The sequence below is a fragment of the Pseudoliparis swirei genome, chromosome 1 (assembly GCF_029220125.1).
Source record: "Pseudoliparis swirei isolate HS2019 ecotype Mariana Trench chromosome 1, NWPU_hadal_v1, whole genome shotgun sequence".
In the NCBI taxonomy this organism is placed as follows: domain Eukaryota; kingdom Metazoa; phylum Chordata; class Actinopteri; order Perciformes; family Liparidae; genus Pseudoliparis; species Pseudoliparis swirei.
This window is the reverse complement of record NC_079388.1, coordinates 7,114,044-7,137,932: the sequence shown is the minus strand read 5'-3', so window position 1 is coordinate 7,137,932 and position 23,889 is coordinate 7,114,044. Positions and strand designations below refer to the sequence as shown.

The 23,889-nt window shown below is 46.5% G+C and overlaps 1 protein-coding gene across 1 annotated transcript in view; it reads left to right on the top strand.

Moving 5' to 3' along the window:
• The window catches only part of rbms3 (RNA binding motif, single stranded interacting protein), a 182,406-nt gene extending 160,675 nt beyond the window's left edge, over window positions 1-21,731 (top strand). The window contains exons 14-17 of the mRNA XM_056425448.1: window positions 146-256; window positions 12,533-12,622; window positions 14,273-14,394; window positions 15,292-21,731. Of these exons, the coding sequence (XP_056281423.1) occupies window positions 146-256; window positions 12,533-12,622; window positions 14,273-14,394; window positions 15,292-15,295 (327 nt within the window). The 3' untranslated portion in view covers window positions 15,296-21,731. The remainder of the gene's footprint in view (window positions 1-145; window positions 257-12,532; window positions 12,623-14,272; window positions 14,395-15,291) is intronic.
• Window positions 21,732-23,889: the final 2,158 nt, after the last annotated feature.

The following is a 23,889-nucleotide window of genomic DNA, read 5'->3' as shown; positions in this document are numbered from 1 at the left end:
TATACACCCTCATGTGAACCTTCTTTTGTTTGTGGACTCCCGGAGGACCGTCAACCGCTCCGTGTCGGCTCATCAAAATGAAGAACAGCCGCGGTCTCCTCCTCCGGTCTCACTTCCTCCTCGTCTTTTCTCTCGTCTCCACCAGGGTGCAGTGATCACGCCAGCCATGGACCACACTATGTCCATGCAGCCTGCCAGCATGATGGGCCCTCTCGCCCAGCAGATGAACCATCTGTCCATGGGCACTACAGGAAGTGTGAGTACCAGCCATGCACGCACCAAAACACAAATGCACAAACACAAGGCTCTCCCAGTTGAGAAACTCCCAGCTGAGAACCTCCCAGTTGAGAAACTCCCAGTTGAGAACCTCCCAGCTGAGAACCTCCCAGTGCGATCAGAGCCGTGAGCTTTGGTGGGCACGCTACTTGTGGATAGGGGGGGAAACAACTTTTACGCACTTATTTAATCACATTTGCAAAAAAAACAGTTTTTACCTCCAACCGTTGGTTTCAGTGTTTCTATCTTCCAATCTGTGACTAAGCTAATATTTACAGGCATTTTTATTCCACTCATTAAATGCCCTGTCTTATCTGTAGGCGCTCTTTTTATTAGGGCAGCTGTTGTCGGATTGCTGATTGGTTCATTTAGTTTTCTGTGATCAGTTTATTACTAACAAGAATACCCAATATAGTTTAGCTGCCTGAGGCGGATTGAATTGTTAATTAACTGTTGGGAGAAGTGATTTATATTTGACTCCTTTTACTTTGTTTCTTCCTGGCATGAGGGGAAATAGTAGGACAATACGTCTGTATTTGTCTTAGAATACATCTTGTTTATGCCATCTTTTTGTTGCCCTTTTATCTTCTTGCCTATACTTGTTCACAGTTTCACGACTGCTTCCAGTAAAACCTCTAAGTGTGTTTAGCTCGCTGCGTAGCTGTCCACCCACAGTCCACACACACACACACACATGGTGAGGGGTGAGGGAGGGAATGGGAAATCGCAGAGCGAAGCAACAATAGCTCTCGTGATACGTCCCCGGTCATCTGTCCGTTGTTCATCGTCAGAAAGAGAAGCTCTCGGCAGAGGCAGAGGATATATTACAAACTTTAAGATCGTTAAAGATGTCACGCCTTGCAAATCGGAAGAACCTTGACAGTTTGCCCCCGACTAACGTTACTGGTGTTGCCCCGTGTCCTGTGTTTACCGTTAGCCAACCGTCACATGTCAGCAATTCAATCCTGGAGGTATGTGTCCAATTTGCAAACGGGCGGGTGCAGGACCTTCAGACCTTCAGACCTTCAGACCTTAAATCCAAATGCCAACTGTGGCACAACCATGTGGACAAAGATCGGCTGGTCCTGCATATTCCAGCGAGGGGTTATTACCTGACCATAACCACTCGGCAAGAGTTTTGCAAAAGATATGGCAGTAAATCACAGATGTAAACACAATATTATCTCATATTAAGTGCCATGTCTTTTTCAGGGAATTGATGTTTGGTTAGTTAAATAATAATACAGCTATTTACACAGCATCTCTGAGCCTTTTGTAAAATACCATTATTCTGGAAAGGACACGATCCAGTTTTATCATAATTGCGAGATTGATAAAGCCAAATAAACACAGGAAGAAGAACACAGTTTTAGTTTCAGAGTCAATAAAGCCGTGACTATATTGCATTATCTAAAAATGCTCAAACACTGACAAAATCCACTGAAAGGTGCACTTAAAATGGATTTGTGGCGGGAGGTTTTGCTGCTACTTCTTTCCAGCATACCAGTCCTGCAATGAAACACATGTAAAAGTCTACATCTGCTCTGTGAGACAGAAAGTTATATATTAAGAGAGAAATCTGCAGGCGTCCATTACACAGCAGGTCAGGCTGACCAAGTGGAGGCCTTTCAATCTGGGGAACGTTATTCATTTGGGTCTCGGACAAAGTACACATTGAGTTTGAGATGGATTTTACATTTCCTTTGAAGAAAGCCAAACCTTCTGAGGCTGTTGCCACATGTGCTGCCGTATCATTTGTTTTACCCCGCATGCGGTCACCACCAGATATTGAGGGAGTAGGTTTCCCTCCCTGATCTTCAACGTCAAACAGATTTAACGGCGTGACAGGGCGCTCTGTTCCCCACCTTCCTCCCTCTCAACCACTAATTTCTGTTTCTTTCTCACACGTCCTGTCTCACTCACTCTCTAAATCACACATCACATCTACCACTATTCCACGCACACACTGGCTTACAGTCGCCGCCCCCTAAAACTCCCCCCTGTTTAAGGATCAAGTCGACTCAGAGGTGTTGCACAGTTCTAAAGCCTGACTTCCTGCCCTAACCCCGCTGCCCGGGGGCAGGCAAGCAGGCAGCTTTGCTCCGTCGCTACGTTTGATGTGTGTGTGCGTGTGTGTGTGTGTGTGTGTGCGTGCGTGTGATTGAAACAGTGCTGTATTGTACAGTTATCCATGTGTTTCCAGGTGAGCTGTCAGCGACTGTAACGCCATGTTGGCTCTGTCAGGAATGCCCCCTCCCTAATTGGCCCCAGCTGTGCTAACAGCCAGGATTAGAGACAGGCTAATCTACGATGATGGCTTCTGATGTTTGATGGGTTGTATTATCGGAGAAAGTAGGTTACGGCACTCTCCCTCCTTCTCTTTTTTCCCCTTCTGATTTACTCTCCCCTTTCTGCCTGCTTAGCTTTCCCGAGGTGGGACACTGCGGAGCATAACTCCTCTACGGCCGGGCTGCACACACGGCATGCCACACTTGATCATCAGTGGGAACTGAGACATGTTTTCTCTGAAGCTGACTCTCAAGCCAGATGTGAAGGCCCTTTATAGTGCCTGATTGAGAAAGCCTGTTAAAGGAGGAGTTGGGAACCAGCGTCTGCAACTCTGAAAGCACATTCTTCAAGTGCAGACGCATCATGGTGGTGAGGTTGTTTTGGTTGTCTCCCCATCCACGCCCACAGTGGTCATGTGACCAAACCTTCACCTGCCACGAGTAGCGTCTCCAGTGTCAACAACCCATCGGGACTTCCGTCATTCCTCAGAATACTCGTGGCTGTTCCAGGACTCTCTGTGGCTGCTTGTGTATGGCTGTGGCTTTCCAGTCCTCTCCAAGAAAAGAACCAAATGTTCCCGCTCTGCCCAGGCTGCCGGTGTGGTGACGCTATATCTTTCCGGGAATGCTGTGTTATTTTTCAGCGAGGATAGGCACAGAGGCTTTCGTGATGGTCACCGCTTTGGGATCCAGCCAGTGGCGGCTGGTGGAATTTCTTTTTGGTCGAGCCATCCAAACAAATCCAGCAAACATCCCAGTATCAAACACGCATTTATACTTTGTAGTAATATTTAACATATATTCCAACACTGACATAATAAGGACATTTTATTCATACAACACTGACATAATAAGTATATATATATACGGGACTGTCTCAGAAAATTAGAATATTGTGATAAAGTTCTTTATTTTCTGTAATGCAATTACAATTTGAAGCTGCTGGCTAAGGATAAGCGGAGATACAGTCAGATTGTAATACACGCCGGTGGTAATGACGCCCGAGCCCGCCGCTCGGAACTCACTAAAATTAATGTGGAATCGGTGTGTGCTTATGCCAAGACGTTGTCGGACACCGTAATTTTCTCTGGCCCTCTCCCAAATTTGCAGACAGACGAATTGTATAGCCGAATGTCGTCTTTCAACCGCTGGCTGTCGAGGTGGTGCCCAGCGAATAATGTAGACTCGTAGACAACTGGAAGACTTTCTGGGAAAACCTGATCTGATGAGGAGGCGGCATTCATCCCACGTTGGACGGAGCGTCTCATTTCTGCGAAAAAGACCAAGTTGATGACGGACTTAATCTATGACAACCCAGGGTTCAGATCAGGAACCGGGAGCAGAGTTGTAGTTTAACACCCTTCTCTGCTCTTCCATTCGAGCAGTTACCCACCCTTGACTTTAGAGTAGAGACTGTGTCTGTCCCACGGCCACTTCAATTAAATAAATCAAAAGTAAGCAGAAGAGGGGTCGTACACAATAACCTTATACAAGTTAACACAATTATTTCAGCAGTGCAACAAAATAGGTCTATTAAATGTGGTCTCCTAAATATTCGATCTCTGTCATCTAAAGCTGTGTTACTGAATGATTTAATATCAGATAATCACATTGATTTATGTTGCCTAACTGAAACCTGGCTGAGCCATGAAGAATATGTCTGCCTGAATGAATCGACTCCTCCAAGTCATATTAATACTCACATTCCTCGAGGCACCGGTCGAGGAGGTGGAGTAGCAGCCATCTTTGAATCGAGCCTATTAATTAATCCTCAACCAAAATTACACTACACCTCATTTGAAAGCCTTGTTCTTAGTCTTTCACATCCAACCTGGAAAACACTACAGCCAATTCAATTTGTGATTCTGTACCGCCCACCAGGTCCATATTCAGAGTTTATATCTGAATTCTCAGAATTTATATCAAGTTTGGTTCTTAAAACCGATAAAGTTATTATTGTTGGAGATTTTAATATCCATGTGGATGTTGATAATGATTGCCTTAGTGCTGCATTCATCTCCTTGTTGGACTCGATTGGCTTCTGTCAGAGAGTACAGAAACCACTCACAGCTTTGGCCACACGCTTGATCTTGTTCTTACTTATGGCGTTGACATTGAGCATTTGAACGTCTTCCCACAGAATCCTCTTCTGTCAGACCACAACCTCATAACTTTTGAATTTATACTACGGGTGTACTCCGTTAGTCAAAAGTTTCTACACTAGATGTCTAACTGATAGTGCTGTAGCTAAATTTAAAGCGATTCCTTCTGTATTTGATTCGATACCACGTCTCAATATAACAGAGGACTCCTGGTCTAACTTTAGTCCGTCCCAGATTGATCATCTTGTTGACAGTACCATAGGCTCTCTGAGAATGACACTGGACTCGATAGCCCCTCTGAAGAAGAAGACAGTGAGGAAGAGGAGGTTTGCTCCTGGTATAACCCTCAGACCCGCAAACTGAAGCAAACGTCACGAAAGCTTGAACGCATATGGCGTTCAACTAATCTCGAAGAATCCCGCTTAGTTTGGCGAGATAGTCTTAAAACATATAAGAAGGCCCTCCGTAATGCCAGAGCAGCCTATTACTCATCAATAATAGAAAAAAATAAAAACAACCCCAGGTTTCTCTTCAGCACTGTAGCCAGGCTGACAGAGTCACAGCTCTGTGGAGCCGAGCATTCCTATAAACCTTAGTGGTAATGACTTTATGAACTTCTTTAATGAAAAGATTTTAACTATTAGGGACAAGATTAATAATCTCTTGCCCATAACCAGTGCCAATCTGTCCTCAAGTGGAATGGCCTTGGAAACCGCTGTATGCCCTGGTGTATATTTGGAGGGTTTTTCTCCTATCAACCGTGACCAATTATTTTCAACGGTTTCTACTTCGAACACGTCTACCTGTCTCTTGGACCCCATCCCACGAGGCTGCTTAAAGACGTTTTGCCTTTAATTGGCGGCTCTCTATTAGATATTATCAATGTGTCTCTGCTAACAGGCCACGTACCACACTCCTTCAAGGTGGCTGTTATTAAACCTCTCCTGAAGAAGCCCACTCTGGATCCAGAGGTATTGGCTAACTACAGACCGATCTCTAACCTCCTCTTCCTCTCCAAGATCCTTGAGAAAGTGGTCGCAAATCAGTTGCTCGACTTTCTACATCATAATAGTTTATTTGAGAAATTTCAATCAGGATTTAGAAAACACCACAGCACCGAGACGGCACTGGTGAAAATTACAAATGACCTCTTAATGGCAGCAGATAAAGGACTCCTCTCTGTCCTGGTCTTGTTAGACCTTAGTGCTGCATTCGACACCATTGACCATGACATCCTGTTACAGAGACTGGAGCAGTCGATTGGCATTTCAGGCACGGCACTAATTTGGTTTAAATCCTATTTATCAGATCGATCTCAGTTTGTATTTGTAAACGATGACGCCTCGATAACCACCAACGTTAATCACGGAGTTCCACAAGGTTCTGTGCTTGGACCAATTTTATTTACCTTATACATGCTTCCTTTGGGCAATATTATCAGGAAACACTCCATAAACTTTCATTGTTATGCAGATGACACTCAACTATATTTATCGATAAAACCAGAGGAGAGCAACCAACTCTGTAAAATTCAAGCATGTCTTAAAGACATAGAAACATGGATGACCTGCAACTTCTTGATGTTAAACTCAGACAAAACCGAAGTAATTTTAATCGGCCCTGAGCACCTCAGAGATCAATTATCTGGTGATGTGGATTCTGTAGACGGCATTGCCCTGGCATCCAACACCACTGTAAAGAATCTTGGCGTTATCTTTGATCGGGACTTGTCCTTTAACTCCCACGTAAAGCAAATCTCAAGGACTGCATTCTTTCATCTACGTAATATTTCAAAATCAGGCACATCTTGTCTCAAAAGATGCAGAAAAATTGGTTCACGTCATTTACTTGAGACTGGATTACTGCAACTCCTTATTAGCAGGCTGCTCTAATAAATCTCTTAGGTCCCTCAGTTGATCCAGAATGCTGCAGCTCGTGTTCTCACTAAAACTAAGAAAGAGATCACATCACTCCTGCACTAGCTGCTCTGCACTGGCTCCCAGTAAAATCAAGAATCACTTTTAAAATTCTTCTCTTAACCTACAAAGCCTTGATTGGTGATGCTCCATCATATCTTAAGGAGCTTGTCGTACCATATTGCCCCACTAGAGAGCTACGCTCACTAAATGCGGGACTACTTGTAGTTCCTAGAGTCTTAAAAAGTAGAATGGGAGCCAGAGCCTTTAGTTATCAAGCTCCTCTTTTATGGAACCAGCTTCCAATTTCAGTCCGGGAGGCAGACACAGTCACCTCGTTTAAGAGTAGACTTAAGACCTTCCTCTTTGACAGAGCTTATAGTTAGGGCTGAATCAGGTTCACCTGGTCCAGCCCCTTGATATGCCAGGCTTATAGCTGCGGGGAGGATGCACTGAGTACCTATCTCCTCTTTTTCTCTCCATAAGGATGAATTTTCATCTCTCAATCACACGTTACTAACTCTGCTTTCTCCCGGAAGTCCTTTTGACTTTACGTCTCATGGGGTCATCGGACCCTATGAGGCGGCATAATCCTATCTGCCTGATGGATCGTCTGGGTCGTGGAATTCCTGCTCATGACTACGCCACTGTCCTGTTGAGACTCCGCCCTCCTCCTCCCACCGCCATCTGCCTGATGGATCGTGGAGGTCTCCATCGTGGAATATGCCTACTATGAACTATTCATACACTCTGTCATATTCATTGAATGTATTTTAACTCTAAATCTGTCCTTCTGTACACATTACATCTATTGCATCTGTCCATCCTAGGAGAGGGATCCTCCTCTGTTGCTCTCCTCCAGGTTTCTTCCTTTTTCCCCTGAAGGGTTATTTGGGAGTTTTTCCTGGTCCGATGTGAGGTTTTGGGGCAGGGATGTCTATGTGTACAGATTGTAAAGCACTCCGAGACAAATTTGTAATTTGTGAAATTGGGCTATACAAATAAACTGAATTGAATTGAATTGAAAAAAACAAAAATGTCATGCATTCTGGATTCATTACAAATCAACTGAAATATTGCAAGCCTTTTATTCTTTTAATATTGCTGATTATGGCTTACAGCTTAAGAAAACTCTAAAATCCTATCTCATAAAATTTTTATATTTCCTCAGACCAAGTTAAAAGATTTATAACAGCTGAGTGTTTGTCAAGGCTCAGGAAACCCTTGCAGGTGTTTCGAGTTAATTAGACAATTCAAGTGATTTGTTTAATACCCTACTAGTATACTTTTTCATGATATTCTAATATTTAGAGATAGGATATTTGAGTTTTCTAAGCTAAGCCATAATCAGCAATATTAAAAGAATAAAAGGCTTGCAATATTTCAGTTGATTTGTAATGAATCCAGAATGCATGACATTTTTGTTTTTTTAATTGCATTACAGAAAATAAAGAACTTCATCACAATATTCTAATTTTCTGAGACAGTCCTGTATATATTTCTTTTTTTGTGGCTCGCGGTGGGTGGGGCCCGGGCCCCGTGGCCCTCTATTGGCCCGCCGCCACTGAATTCAGCTGCTTCACCAGAAAATGATTCTGTTTGAAACCTACAGAGGCAGGCAGCTCACGTTGGTGTCTGTCCATCGTGAACAACTTGATCACAGAATGCTGAAGAACGTCAGGCTCACAGTTTATGGACGACACACATAAACACGCCATCCCAGCTCCTCATGATTTATTCCACCATGTTTGGTGCATATTGCTCCGTCACTGAGTTATTTACTATCTCCTTGCTCTCACCACTTAGCAGGAGCTACCTGTCATGCTTTGTGTTTGCCCATGCCTGTTAGACCTGCACATGCTTTATCGTGTGTGTGTGTGTGTTTGTGCATTCGTGTGTGTGTGTGTTTGTGTGTGTGTGTGTGCGTGTGAGCGACATAGTGTTTGGCATGACAAGAGGTGACCTTCCCTCTGTTCTCCATCCTCTTTCCAGCTTGGCATGTAGAACCCAGGTCTCCGTTGTCATGGTGACAGTGGTGATTGACAGCTTCTGTGTCTCTGCAGGACAGATTTGTGTGAAGCGCTTCCCTCTATTAACTGGGCTATTTCCCTTGGTTTTAAACGGGGGAGTCTTAAGTACAGTATGTTACTCCACACTTCCATCAACGTGCACGGCTGTGTTTAACCCCTGCTCACCCGGGGGAAGCTGACTGAGCACGCTCCTTCGTTTGTAGAACAGTAACACACGCTGGCATCTGGGGGGATTCCCAGGACCACTGAGCAGTTAGCCCCGTGTAGGACCTTGAAGGTAATTGTTCATGCATGGACAACTTTTTTTTATGGCATTTGTAAAATTTACAATACGTTTTGAATGTGTTTGATTGCTCGCAGCCAAGAACTGCGGCGCAAGAGTTGTGCCGCTCTCAAATTAATTTTAATTTTCTGAATTTGATGTGCGTGCCGAACTTTTGAATTTGAATATGTTCCCAATTTGTGTAACGTGACAGTAGCGCACGAGAGAGACTACACCTGGTTCCTCTGCCTCCTTTTTGCACTGATGGCATTTCCAAGATACATTTGTGCCCGAAGAAAAACAACCAATCAGAGCAGAGAGGTCTCAAACGCACCTGTCAATCACAAACGAGGCAGCGCTGACCATCAGTGTTCATTTTGGCATCTATTTTAGATTTAGTCTTCGTCTTTAGACAAAAATCCGTATTAGTTGTAGTCACAATTTAGTCATAAATCTATTGTTATACTTTAAAGTGAAAGGCTAGTTTTAGTTGCAGACAATTGAAAACATTGTAGTCTTATTAGTGGCTGAAAGGTCATTAACATATTCTATTTATTTTAGTTTTAGTCTGAATTCTGTGTCAAATTTGATTGGTTTTAGATTTGATTGAATATTTCAGTCAATCTAATGCAGCCGAAACAATAATTGCGCCCATTCAGTGAAATTTATTTCCCAAGCGATTTAATCTTATCATCATTAGCTGATGAATGATCAAGTTTGAATGAGTAAGGAATGTATCAAACAAAACCTGTAGATCAGTGGATTCATAATAATGTGAATCCATATTGCGCCTCCTTGTGCGTCTGCATCCCTCTGTGCACACGTGAGACAAACAAAACAGACAGATGTTGCCAATATGAATCTCCACGGGGGGGGGGGGAGGTATGGTACAGCCCCATGATTCACAGCCATTGTGATGGAGCCGCACAGATCAGATCAATAGTCATCAGAGCCCATCCCCACGCCGCTCTGCCATTAATAACCCGCTCTGAGTAGCCGACGCGTCCAACAGCCTGTCCACACAGAGGTGGACGTGGCGGGTGATTCATTTGAACATTTAAACATGCTAACGGGATTTTGCTTCAATCCACCTCTGCCGGGACAATTTCCTCGGAAGCTAAAAGTACAAAAATCGCATCCGGCCCACGCCGCCGTGGTTCTGTCGACGGTCCGGTGGTACGCCGACCTGGCGCTGCTGCATTGCGGCGTGACTTTATACAGTGCCGATATTTGTATGTCATCAATAGTGATGGCAGCGAGGAGACTTAAGGAGTCGACTCACACCGGCCTCGTTAAGGAACTATCCAGGCCTCCCGTTCATCAGACATACGCACACGCCATCTGCTCCAGCCGCAGGTGTGTGTGTGTGTGAGTGTGAGTGTGTGAGTGTGAGTGTGTGTAGGTACGTGTGGCTGTGAGAGTGAAACAGCATTTATTGCCAATTAGGGATATTTTATATTGCCCAAACCTGTCCCTTGGCGATGGACAGGAAAGTATTAAAAGAGTTGAATTTGGACGAAGAAAAAAAAAAAAGATCCTTATCGCCATAGCAACCCAATTCACTGTCCCCGTGACTTGGCACAGCAGCGACCACGAAAAGCTCACCCTTCCACATTAGAGAGGTTAACTAATGGTTATGGTGGAAGGGGAAATCTTATTAAGTGTTCTTGTTGAATCTAATTTAAATTCCTTTTGCAGTCCTGCCGAGAAATATAACATTTCAGATGGACAGCGGGTCGTCGACAGGGAGATTTTCATAATGCTAATTATCTCCCGGTTCCTTTCATTTGCTTTTCGCGAAGCCCTCACAGGTGAGTCGACTGTATAAGTTAATGGCAAGGAGAGGCGAAGACTAAAAGTCCTGCGGAAAATTGGTATGCGCGGTTTGGATTCAGCCGGGAGAGAAGGTCACTTCAACAACCCGATAGGCCCTTTTACACAATAGCAGGTGGAGAGAGAGGGGGGGAGGAGAGAGAGAGAGCGGCAGAGAGGTGGCAGGGAAGAAGGGATGACACGGAGAGGTAATGTGGTCATGTGTCAGGAAGTCTGGATGTGCCGCCTCACCCCGTCCTGAGTGTGACAGCCCTGCAGGTGTGATAACCTTAAGTGTGCACGCACACACACACACACACACACACACACATCCATCCCGGGGCATCCTCCTGGCCATGTGCGGCTTCGGTGGGGGAGTTAATCACCCATGTCCATGGCCTTTAGCTGCTCTCATTAGGGGTGAGCGGTGGAGCCGGACCCGATCCATTAGCAACGCTGCCAGTAATGACACTTCACCAGCACCGCCGGGCCCGCGGCCAAGAAAGGCTTCGCAGCCGCGGCACGGCTCCTCCGTTACCGCCTCCCGCTGCATACTGCCGCCACGCTTTTTAACACTGGCACGGGCACTGAGAGGAGAAGGGAAGAAATAGGACAGGAATTTTTTTTAAAGGGGGATTGTACTTCTCTTTTCCTTTTTTCTTTGGACCGGAAAAGCAGCAGGAAGACGTTGAGAGGAGGAGAGGCCGGCCGGTGGCTCTTATCTGGGATCACATCCGTTGGCGCTGCAGCATTGTCGTTCCAAGGCCCTTTGTCTTTGTCTGTCTCTCTCACACACACACACACACACACACATGCATGTGTGTTCCCAACAGCCAGCTGCACAACTTGTATCTCCACATGCACAGTAGGACAGGCACATAGTGATAAGTCATCTTCTATGCACAGGCATGAGCTAATTAAAAAGAAGCACACACACACACACACTGGCAAGTCACGGGCTGACATTGGCGTTCACGTTCACCACACACACACACACACACACACACACACACTTAAACATCACATGCATTCACAGCAAGTCCAAGGGGAAGAAAGCCTCACACCATGCCGTGTCCTCATTCATATTGCATGTGCGAGCCGCGCGGATGTCTTGTAGACGACCGTGTGTCACGTCTGTAAAATGGCCATCACGGAGGGAGCCGGCAGGCATGTGGAAAGGAATATAGGCCACAGGAAACAGACCTCTTGCTTTCTCTTTCCCTTCCCTTCTCTCTCTCTCACGTCCCTTTCATTCCCTTCAGCTTTCTTTTGTGTTTCATTGTCTTATCTTCTTCTCCGCTGTGGCTGCTGCATTTGCCTTCCTGAGAAGTCTTTGGTGGAACAGCTGGACATCTCTTCCTCCTCCTCCTCCTCCTCCTCCTCTACCTCTCATACTGTCTTCTGCTCTGCTCTGCTGAGAGTGCACACGTATTCTTTTAGCGCCCTCCAAAGGATGCTTAGGGCGCAGCATGCTCATATAAGTAATTGCAGTAAATCAGACTTTTAAGGAAGTGTGATGTCAGTGTCGGATCTTTCTTGTCCCATTTTGATTACACTAATTCAAACTGGCATACTCCCTATAACTGGATCCTGTACACTTCACTTGTTTTCATGTTGATCTTCTGTTTTAATGGTGTTTTTATCTTTCATACTTTTATCCTGTATCCTGTTTGATTTTATTGTAAGGTGACCTTGGGTGACTTGAAAGGCGCCTCCAAATAGAATGTATTATTATTATTATTATTACCAAGTCCGAAATGTCTTGAAATGTTTGTTGCGCCGTGTAATATCTTTGTTTTGTGTGCCGGGGTTGTTGACATGCGTCTGCCTCGTGTTTGTGTTCCAGTACATGACTGCTGCAGCTGCCGCGGCGCCTATGCAAGGGACCTACATTCCCCAGTACACTCCTGTGCCTCCAACAGCCGTCCCTGTCGAAGTAAGACCCCCACACACACACACACACACACACACACTAACAATCACAAACGTGTCCGGGTTCACCCAAAAGGGGGAGCATCATTACGCCGGACAGCCCACGAGCGCTCGCCTCGACATCACCGACGCCGCTCGCCACGTCAACAGAACGGCCGTTAAATAGACGGATCGCGTTCGCCGTAAATTGCAAACAAACGGCCTCGCACCGGCAGCGCAGAGCGAGGGCGGAAACTGCAAGCCAAGCAGGATGAGTCAGAAGTTTTATAGGATTCGGGAAAGACGTTTGAAGTGCAGCACAGACTTTGTCACTTCCTCGGTCGGCTGTCTGCGCCGCCGGCGGGTTGGGAGCGGTCCGGCCTGAGAAGTGATGAGCGTGGCAAGCAGGCGGGCCCGGCGAGGAGCGCGGCGACGGCTGTCTGGCGGCTGACAGTGCGGCCGTATTCAGATGGACTATCAGTCGTGTATCGGATGACAGGAGCTGAAGTGAGACACAGTGCCTCCCCCCCCCCCCTTCTCCACAGCCGGTCCGGGCTGGTGGGTAGCTGGAACACACACACACACACACACACACACACATCCGTCAGCTACTGCGCTCCGGTTAACTCACCAACCACAGACAATGACAGTTTCCCCTGACAGGCCCATTAGTCCCTCCCTCCTGCCTCTCTCATACCACCCCGAACTCCACACCCCTCCTCCTCCTCTCAAAGTTCCTCGTGAAGGAGCGGGACGGAGGAGATGAATGAAGTGGCAACGTAGCCCGCGGCGTCTCGTACCTATTTCATCCTCGCCGCCGTCCTCTGAATGCCAGCGTCGGCGGCGAGGTGTACATCACTGCGTCGGCCCGTGTCTGGAGGGCTGACGCAGTGATGTACACCTCGTGGTGTACTCGAGTAGCTTGTTACAGGTGATGGAGATGACTCCGTGATGGGGCCGATCGGTAATGCCGGACACATAAAAAAAGGCGGAGAGGTTTTCGTGATGAACTCGGCGCACGGAGACATCGTTCTTTACCTCTAATGTACGAGTCTGCAAGCGATGGAGCGAAGATCTGTTTGGTTATTCGCACATCGACCTCTACACACCGATTCCTCAAATCACAAGGACGTGATGCTTCTTCTGTTCTTTGTGTTTTGTGTTTGTATTTAATATTAATATGTTTCCTTGAGTGGTGTCTTGAAATTCAAAACAGCTCTTTTGTACGGCTGCAAATAAATGGAAGATGCCGTCGCCATTGTTCTGTACGCCTGACAGGCGGCATGTCGGCATCCATGAGATTTGTTTTTTTTGCAGTCTGAGCTCAGAGTGATGGAGCTGTCAGTCTGAGAAGTTAATACTACCAACAGTTTTATTTGGTCTAACTTGTATGTCATGTCAAAACAGTTTTTTCATTTATTATTTCATATATTACTACTTTGTATTTTTGAAAGCCCAAACCTACTCGTTTCTCAGAGAAACTTTGACTGTGACCCGTTCAAGAAGGAAACGGCTCCTCTCACCAGGTCCAGGAGAGAAAGGCCGGGTGGAGTAGCAGAGGTGAAGCCAGTCACGTACTTCTCAGCAGGAAGCGTCCGAGCGTGGCGGCGAGATGGACGCTCGTTAAAGTGCCGAGCTGACAGGTTTTTTTCCCCCCGCCGTGCCGTGTCCTCAGGGAGTGGTGACGGACGCCTCCCCCCAGACGGTGGCTCCCTCGTCACAGGAGGTGTCCGGCCAGCAGCAGATCCAGTTGGACAGCGCCGCCGACCACGTTCCTGCTTACTCATACCAGTCCAAGTGAGTCAGACAGGTGCTGTCGGCCAGTCTAACCACCCCCCCCCCCTCTCTCTCTCTCTCCTCTCGGGGTACTTTGGTATCTCAGGAGGTTTGGCACAAACATCCAGTTGAACTCACAGATGAAGTGATTAGATTGTGCCGGTTAAAGGTCACCGTGACCTCACGAAAACACACATTTGGCCAGAACTCAAAAATGAATATGTTAATTTTGACAAATGTCTTTGAGAGTAAAATGATGAAGCGATGACATTTTAGACAGACGTGAATGTCAACTGAAACATGGCTGCTTGGCGGAGGCGTATGACCTATTTCATATTTATTATTAACCGTTTTTTCAGTTATGATGATTATTTATCACATTATTTAAATGTTAAGCTTGAGCATAAAGTGTGGACGATATGGCAATATGTATAATATATATATAGCTTTTTGTGGACATAACTTGTCACCAGCATGCACAAGTACATCAAACTGGTATCGACATGCTTCCTATCTGGTAATCCTAAAAAAAAATGGAGAGATTTATTTTTTATTCTTTTGGTCACAAATGTAATCAAATTACAAGTTATTTCTCTTTGACAGATTAGTGAAGCCGAGCTCCTCGAAATACTGATCGACATCAATTGAGAGTACTAAGAGACGTAAATGACTTAATAATTATTATTCCGGGCTGCTGTCGTCATCTGCTCGTCGTTTTGGAAGAACGTTTTGCTTGAGTGAGCCGATCCGAGCCGTTTAACGTGCTCCTCTTTGGCTCCGTCGGCTGACGGGCTGTCAGCTGTCGGCTCGGTTGCCTTTCTGTGTTTGTGATATTGGTCTTTGATTACAGCGCCACACCCCTCTCTCTCTCTCTCTCCCCCCACCCCCCAATCGCTCTGTTTTCTCCTCTCTCATCAGATAACGGCCTGAGTGAATGTTCCTGTGACAGCGTTGCCTTGAGACAGAAGGTGGCTGCACTGTGTATGTGAGGAAAAGAGAAAAGAGAGAGAGATTGCTTCCAGATTGCCCAGGCACCAAAAAAGAGACACTTTTTTCAGTTCCTACCTGGCCGACGAGAGAGAAACAAAGAGGAGAAAAAAAAGATGAGAGGAGGCGAAGAGTGCTGAGGAAGGGGATGGGGAAATTGCTGGGCACAGTGCAAAAAAAAAGTGAAATTGTTTAGTCTGGGAAGCTGCCGGAAGTGCTGGGCTGAAGCTTGAAAAGTTTCTCAAAGAAAATTCTCAACCAATAAAAAAGAAAAAAAAGGATAGAAAAAAGAAAAAGAAGAAATTTAAAAAAAAAGGTTGAATGCGCAGGTAGGCGATGAAGTTTATTTTGTAATTAGAAAACGGGAGTCAAGTTTGACACACAGAGATTGTCTTCCTCAGATATTAAGCTACAGTTTCTTTTCACTCTTTTTTATGTTCTAGTGTTACATTTTACTTTTCTAGATATATTCGAAAATCAATGTTTTTTTTCTTTCTTGAATCTTCATGGCCTTAATTTGAAGGGCGGCAGAAACTTTTTACAGAGTTTTAAGTCTGACGTCTGGTTGGGAATTAAAAAAATAAGCAAACAAAATCAGTCTCTTGGACCACATGGAGGGTGCAAGACGCTGGAGGAGTTGTTCAAAAGAGGAAATAAGAATCTATCACATAAGCTGTACAGATTTAATAGAGAAGAGCTTTTTTCTTTTCTTCATTAGAAGAAAACTTTGATAATTATTATGTCAGAGGTAACTAAGTGTCAGAAGAAAACAAAACGTCTGTTGGGGACTTGTGTGGGGGGGGGAAGCTTTGAAGAGTTTTTTCACAATGAGGAAAAAATTAAAACATAAGAAAACATGCTGCATTGTGAATGCAGTCTGTTGCAAATGCTGAACTTGTTTTTTATTATCATTATTATTATTTTACATGGCAACGTTGCTGTCGATGACATTAGTGCTTTTTATCTGCCACATTTTACCTTTTTTATGAGCTTAAAGATGTTTTTAGCCCGCTTTGCTTGTCACTGCAAAAAAAGAGGGGGGAAAAAATAACAAAAAAATAATAAAATACAAAAAACAATAATACAAAAAAAGATTTTAAAAATGTCTGGCAGTGAAATAAAAACAGTAGATTCAGTAGGAGCTTATGGTTTAAACCAATCAGTGCAAAAGCAATAGAGGAAATTGTTGACAATTTCTGTAGTCTTTCCTAGTTGTGGATCAAATGCAGCCCATGGATGGCCATTTTTATACCAAAGATGAAGAGACACTCTGAAACAGAGTTTTGTTTTATTTTGTTTTCCTTTCTTTTCATTTTTCAGTTTGATTTTGTTGTTGTTGTTGTTGATGCTGTTGTTGTTGATGATGTTAATGTTGATATTGTTGTTGTTGATGTTGCTGTTGTTGTTTTTTATTTGACCTCGATGGCCGGACCAGTCCTCACTATCCTTCCCAACAGATTCTTTTTCACCGGGTATAAGCTAGTTTTCCACGGTTGTCACACACACACACACACACACACATAAATATCTCAAAACACACACACTTACTGTACAAACACACACATCCAACAGTATTTAAAGTGATGCAACCAGTGCTCCCAACAGTCCTTTCTCTTCATCACCTGGTCTTGTCCTTTTTCTTCACACGTCACATGACTCTTGCGATGCTTACACACACCGCCGGTGCATTCCACCTCTCTCTATGTCTCTCTCTCTCTTTCTCTCTCACAGATCCTGCAGGGAAAAACTTTAGGAAACAGATTGTGGAAAGCTCCGTGGTCGTCGACACATTGCTTCCAGCTCCGGTGGTTTTTGTCTTTAAGTCACCGCAGCTCACTCAACCTTCCCTCTGCACACTGAGCACCAGGACTGATCTCCCTGTTAATCTCCGTCATGTCCCATCTAACCCAGAATACCAGAGGAGTGGTGTTTGCTGCATATTGGACAGGTGTGTGACTCTTTAGCAATGATTGCATAAACTTGTATGGCACTTAATGGTATTTACGGAGAAGATTTAAAACAATCATGAGGAAGTAATTGAATCATTTGACATATGTCATGCTTCTCCCCGAGAGTTAAACGAGAAGTACAACGTCGCCCTCTCGTCTGTATATGAAGCTACCGCCGGCAGCTGGTTAGCTTAGCACAAAGGCTGGAAACAGGGGGAGACGGCGAGGACAACATCCACCTACCAGCACCTCTGAAGCTCAATAACTAAAGCTAGAATTTTGTTTTCTCGGTACAAGAAACAAAGTGTAAACGCGACCCCTTGTGGTTGTTTGGGGGATTACGCGCCGGACTGTTTCTTGGCCAAACTCGGTAATTAACTGCAGTCTCGTCGGCACCGTGAGCTTGACGTGCAACCGGCCGAGACTCCAGGAAGTGCTTGTGAACAAGCTCCTGGAACATTGATCTGACCAGTGAGCGTTGTGAGACCGTCACTGTGGCGCCAACAAGCCGTGAACAGGTGTGTCTAAAGGGCCGCTGGGTAACTCGCCTCCTCACGAGCAGCAACAAGACGTTGGTGGCAGCTTCGGCCTCGTGTCCGTTGCTCCCCTGCTTGTCCCAAAACGACCGCGTCACGTCTTATCCGGTCCTCCCGTCCCAGAGCTGTGTGAGGTGTTCAATGAGTTCCCCCCCTGAGGGTTGTCCCCCTGAAGCCATTGCCTGTGGGACGGCGGCCGTTCCTGCCTCTGTGGCGCTAAAGAGACCCTCGTTCTCCTCGCCCCATAATGTGCCATGGCCGAGCCGGCGCTCCTGTTGCTCTCATTGTCCCTCCCGCTCACTCCTCTCTCTCTCTCTGAGGTTTCTTCTCTTTATTGGATGGTGCAGAAGCAGAACCACAAACCAATTTCAGTCACTCTCGCAATGAGGCTTGACGGGCCCAATTTGTCTCCCTCCGGGGCAATCGGATCCACTCCAGCGTCCCCTCCAAAGACCCCTTTCTCTCAGACGGAGGGAGCTTTTTGTTTGGCGACGTTTGCACGAGACCTCTCGCAGTTCACGGGACTCACTGCGATCTCCGGCCCGGCGCCGCATTGTCGGGCCGCGACGGCGTCGTCGTGCGCATCGCGGCGACATCCGCAACCCACGGCAAAACTGTACATCGAGTGCCTTTGAACAAAGCTTCCGAATAATTCCAAATGATCCGTGTGACAATGTCTTTCAAACAGCAAAGCACATGGAAGAGCCTATTTGTTTCAGATGTGCTGAAGAGATGCTGCTCAGTACAGAAGCTACTTTATGGTGCTAAAGAGGAAGCCGTCTCGGACTTGTGTCCCCTGACCTCTGTGAAGAGCCGGCCACTGTTCAACACTCGGCCTGCAGCCCACCTGTCCACTTAGAGACACACAGACGGAACAGGCTGGTTCCTCAACCTCCCGGTCGAAGCCATACACACATTTATTTATTTCCCTCAGTCGGTGTTATCACCTGCTTATTTACGAAGGGGTCAGAAGCCAAATGTGTCCCTCAAAGTGTCTCTCAACGACCGTTCTGCTGTTTATTGTCCAATCAAATCGACACCTGCCCGTTTACTTTCTGCCACTCAACATCTGCCTGTCCTCGCCTCGAGGCCGTGTCGGCCGTTACTCCCCATGAACAAGTCCCCGCCCCGTTAGGCTCTTAAACGGATCACAAGTTTGGGCTTTTGGAGCTCGTCCCAACGTCATTGTTGCATGAACTCGCTGCATTTCAAGTAACCTTACCAGTTCAATTAAGCTAGTGTGTGTGAAGAGTTCTCCGACTCCACAGTTCAGCTTTTAGAGAATACAGTGGTCTCTACAAAGCTACAGCAGAGTTCTCCAGACTGTTTGTCTGCTGTTTTATAGAGAACATTTCTTCAGCTTAATACGACTCGTGATGCAGGAGTTGCACATCGGAGAGCAGAGCGTCCCACACATGTCCTGAGATTCAACAGTAATGGCATTCTGGGAAAATGGGATTACAAATAGCAAAGAGATTATGGAGAGGGAGAGAAAGAAAATGCACAACAAAGAATATTATCTCCATTTTGCTAATGGAGACTCAAGAAAAAGATGTGATGGCAGGTGTTTGCTTTTTATGTGCGGCACCGATATTTCACAGAGATCTGAAAGATTGCCCGACCGAACAAACAGAAATGGCTTTTTCTTAATAGCACAACGGCATAATGTACTCTTCCGGAATACCAATACCTTCGTGCAGGAGTATAGAAGGCATGCCTGCCATCTTAAGGAGGCTGTAGGAGAAACGCTCTGCTCCCAGTCCGCCCATGTGTCAGCACAAACCAGGAGTCAGCTATACCAAGAGAGAACGTGTGTGTGTGTGTGTGTGTGTGTGATCATCATTAGCTGCTGTTGCCGGGCAAAAAGTGGTCCTATAGCCTGGAGTTTTCTCCGTCTTCATGCAGCAGCGTGTCCCCCGTACGGGACTCCAGGAGCTCGACCCATCGCTAATTAGCCTCGTACTCTTTTTCCCCCTTTTTTCTTCGGAGGCAGTCATCGTTTTCCACCTCCTCTATCCTTCGTCGTCAGTATAAAAAAATACCGAACCACCGTTTTCCCGCCTCGTTTGCATGAGTTGTCCTCCCTCCCTCCCTCACACCTGCATCCTGCTCCGACTCCGATCTGGTGCTCTCTCGTCGTCTTAGGCTCTCGCCTACTCGCCTCCCAAATTGGCAACACGCAGGCTGCGATCTGCAACATGACATCGTGCCCCCTCGTGCTGATTCTGAGCCGTTTCACGAATCCAAAACAAAGGCCGTACTCGTGACGCCCGGAGGAGCAGGCGGGAACGCTCTGGAGCGAGTCTACCGCCGTGGCGCTCATTGTCCTCTATTACTGAGGACGGCCTTGTTGCCATGGTGAATAAACACGGGCCCTACTCCCTGACACCTTTTAGGGGTTTGCCCGCGTGTGTCGGGATGATCTTGTTTTGCTTTCATCGAAACTAAGTTTATGCAATCATATGTTGAATGTTTTTGAGGTGAACATGTATCTAAAGCGCCTCAATGCAGTAACCGCCACTCATCTGGTGCCTCGAGTCCAGAAGCCCTGAGAGGAAGTGAGAGGAAAGGAACCTGCTGACGTCTAAACTGTGCTCTGTGTTTGTGACTTGAGAACAGGGGGATAATCTTTCCTTTTAGTTACTTGTTTGTTCATTTAAAAAAGTTCTAGCAGGTGATGTGTGTGTGTGTGTGTGGCTGAATTGCACCACTGCCCCATGTTCTGAAGAGCACTCAAATATTCAGGTGGGTTCCCATAACTTGCTAAGAAGAAATCTATATATCTACCTGCCAACACCTTATTTCCTTGTCTTTACGGATAAATTCGGGTCAAAGTGTAACTCAGAGAAATGATCCAGTTCAGTCATAAACACAGAAGAGAAAACGAGCTCCATCCGACTTGGAGAATCTGAATTAGTTTTGGTCCTCACTTGCCTCCCAGGGCTCCCGTACTCTAGCAAGAGTATTCAGATCCTCCAAATTGCTTTTAAACTTGTGAAGTAAAAGTACAGCACACATGTGGGAGATGCCTCATCCTTTACCCGTCGGTCCTCTGGATAGCTCCACGGGGTGAAGCTGATATGAGCGGTCCTTCTCTGTTGAATACAGATCTGGAGACTTTACCTCCTTCTTCTCTGGTGTGGGTGGAGGTTCTTCCTCCACTGCGTTTAAAAGAGAGAGTCAGTGCTCGGTTGTCGTGAAGCTGCAGCCATTCCACATTGGTCCTCGTGTGTTAGGAATATCAGTAGTTCAGAGTTACTCTCACAGCCTGTCTCCCCCCCGAGTGTAGAGGAGAACCGTGGCTCAATTACTCATCACAGACCAGCACACACACACACACACACACACAATGCAGTGGGAGAATTGCTCAAGCTGCCCCCCACATGAGCGAGGCCCTGTGCTTTTTAATTGATGCTTCGGTTCACCTTTGATGAGAGCTATCGATTGGCCACACACACCAGCCAGCCAGCCAGCGCCGCCCTCCTGGAGTCCAAACAGCTCCTGGAGAAAATCCAACAATCACTCGGAAATGATCTACCAAATTGTTGAGAAATAGCCAGCACAGAGAGTGCGTTAGGCACAGGATTAATATATCAAATAAAAAGAGGAACTATTTATTGGGACAGCAGAGCGGTTTTTGTTTTGTTTATTGGTTAGTTTTCTCTTTCCGTGGTTTCTGTTGTTGTTTTTTCACCTCTTTGTTCCAGCGCCGAGGAGGACATGGTCACGCCTCGCACACGCTGCTCGGTGTGTGTGATCTTTGAGAAACTATCTGTACATCTGTGGATTTTAGGATTTGACTTGGGTTTTATGAGTTGCTGTTTTTTTTGTTTTTTTCTCTCTCTCTGATGAAGCTTTCAATAAAAAAAATGTGGGAAAAAAAGCACCAAGTAGCACTGTCATCTTTTAATCTGCATCGCAAACGACTGTGATTCATTCCCCTGTCCTCTGGCCGTTATCACGGAAACATTGATTATGCACACGCACACTCAGGACACACCATTTTACCCACAGCCGATTATCTATATGACTAAATTGAAGAGGGAAGCAGGAGGAAACCCGACTATTACCCCTCAGCCTGATGACACCGGCTACGCATTGACATTGGGCCCTCACATCCTCTCATAATTACAGCCTTGGCAAATGGAGCTAACGCCTCTCAACGGGATTTCCCCCATCGCAGCTCGTACACACTTGATCGGGCGTAAAGTGGTCATAATCAAAGATGGAGGAGCCTGCTGGAGGAAAGAAGTGGATCGATAGCAATGAATCTTCCCCTTCACTCTCATTTAGGCCCAATCAATCGCTGTCCTTGTCACCTCCGAGGGACGCCGGCGCTGTCGATACCGAGGCTTCACAGTAGCCGAGTTCCCACTGCGTGAGACGTCTCTGCAACATCAAGGCAACAAGGCCGGCACTCCGAGACAAAGGACATCTTAAGAGAGAACAATCGACTGGTGGGATTGGACGGAGACGTGTGCGTGTGCACTCGAACGTGCATGATCAGGCTGACAGGACCCACTTCCTCTGTCTTATTTTAATTCCATCTGCTGATCTGAGAATGCACGGAAGGAAGTACCTCAGAGCCGGACTGCGATAGGGATCAGAAGCATTTAGGCATGCTGGACATACAAGGCATTTGTGTTGGTCGGTGGTGAATAACATTGGACAGTAAGACAATATAAATATGTTCAAATTACAATAAAATGTGTAATAGAATATGGAAGATTATAAATGAATATATTTTATAAATAAAGTGCACAGGTGAACAATTAACAATACTCTGTTGTGTACTGTGAGTGTATATGTGAAAGTGTATTTAAGTATGAATGGATGTGCAGGGGAGTGACCGGTAGGAGATTGACCTGGGGATGAGTCAGTCAGTGGGGGACCCGGGCTCTGTTCTTAAGGGTCAGTGGGGACCCGGGCTCTGTTCACGAGGGTCAGTGGGGGACCCGGGCTCTGTTCATGAGGGTCAGTGGGGACCCGGGCTGTATTCACGAGGGTCAGTGGGGACCCGGGCTCTGTTCATGAGGGTCAGTGGGGACCCGGGCTCTGTTCATGAGGGTCAGTGGGGGACCCGGCTCTGTTCTTGAGCCCGACTGCCAACGGTAAGACATTGTTCGTGTGGCGGGAGGTGTTGGTCCTGATGGAGCGCATCCTCCTGCCAGAGGGAAGGGACTCCCACAGTGTGTGTCCAGGGTGAGAGCGGTCAGCTACAATCTGACTTGCTCGCTTTAGGGTCCTTGAAGCGAGCAAGTCCTGAAGGGATGGCAGATTGCAGCCAATCACCCTCTCAGCAGAGCGAATGATGCGCTGCAGTCGGCCTCTGTCCTTGACTTTGGGTCCGGGGATGGTTGATGGAGCTGTGGGGGATGGCGTCAGGACTGATGGAGGCAGGACTGATGGAGGCAGAACTGATGGAGGCAGGACTGTCCCATTGTCTTTCAAATCTATACAGTAGAACTCGTTGACCTCGTCTGCCAGGCGGAGGTCATTGCTGGGGGGGTTTCAGGCTTGTCGTTGTGGTCTGCCTGAGACCTCTCCAGACAGAAGAAGGGTCACTTGCTGAGAGCTGGTGTTGGAGTCGTTCACCGCTTTGCTCAACCTGTATTTTGCCTCTTTGTACGAGTCCTTGTCCCCACTCCTAAACTGATCCTGGTGCAGCCGTAGCTGTCTGAGTTCTGCTGTCAACCAGGTGTGTCGTTGTTATCACTCACCCTGGTGCATGATGGGATACAGCTGTCCTCACAGGAGCTCGTATATGAGGATGATAATCATCCAGACTGTTGCTATCAGCCCTGAAGACGTCCCAGTCTGTACAGTCTGAACAGTCTGAAGATCCTCCAGAGCTTCACTGGTCCACTTCTTGAATGTCCTCACCACAGGTTTGCAGAGCTTTCATTTCTACCTGTATGAGGGAATCAGGTGGACCACCACGTGGTCCCAGTGTGCCAGTGCAGCACGAGGGACGGCGTGTTGTTGTGTAACATTTATCCAAAGTGTTCTCCTCTCTGATTGGGCATTTAATAAACTGAGGTTTC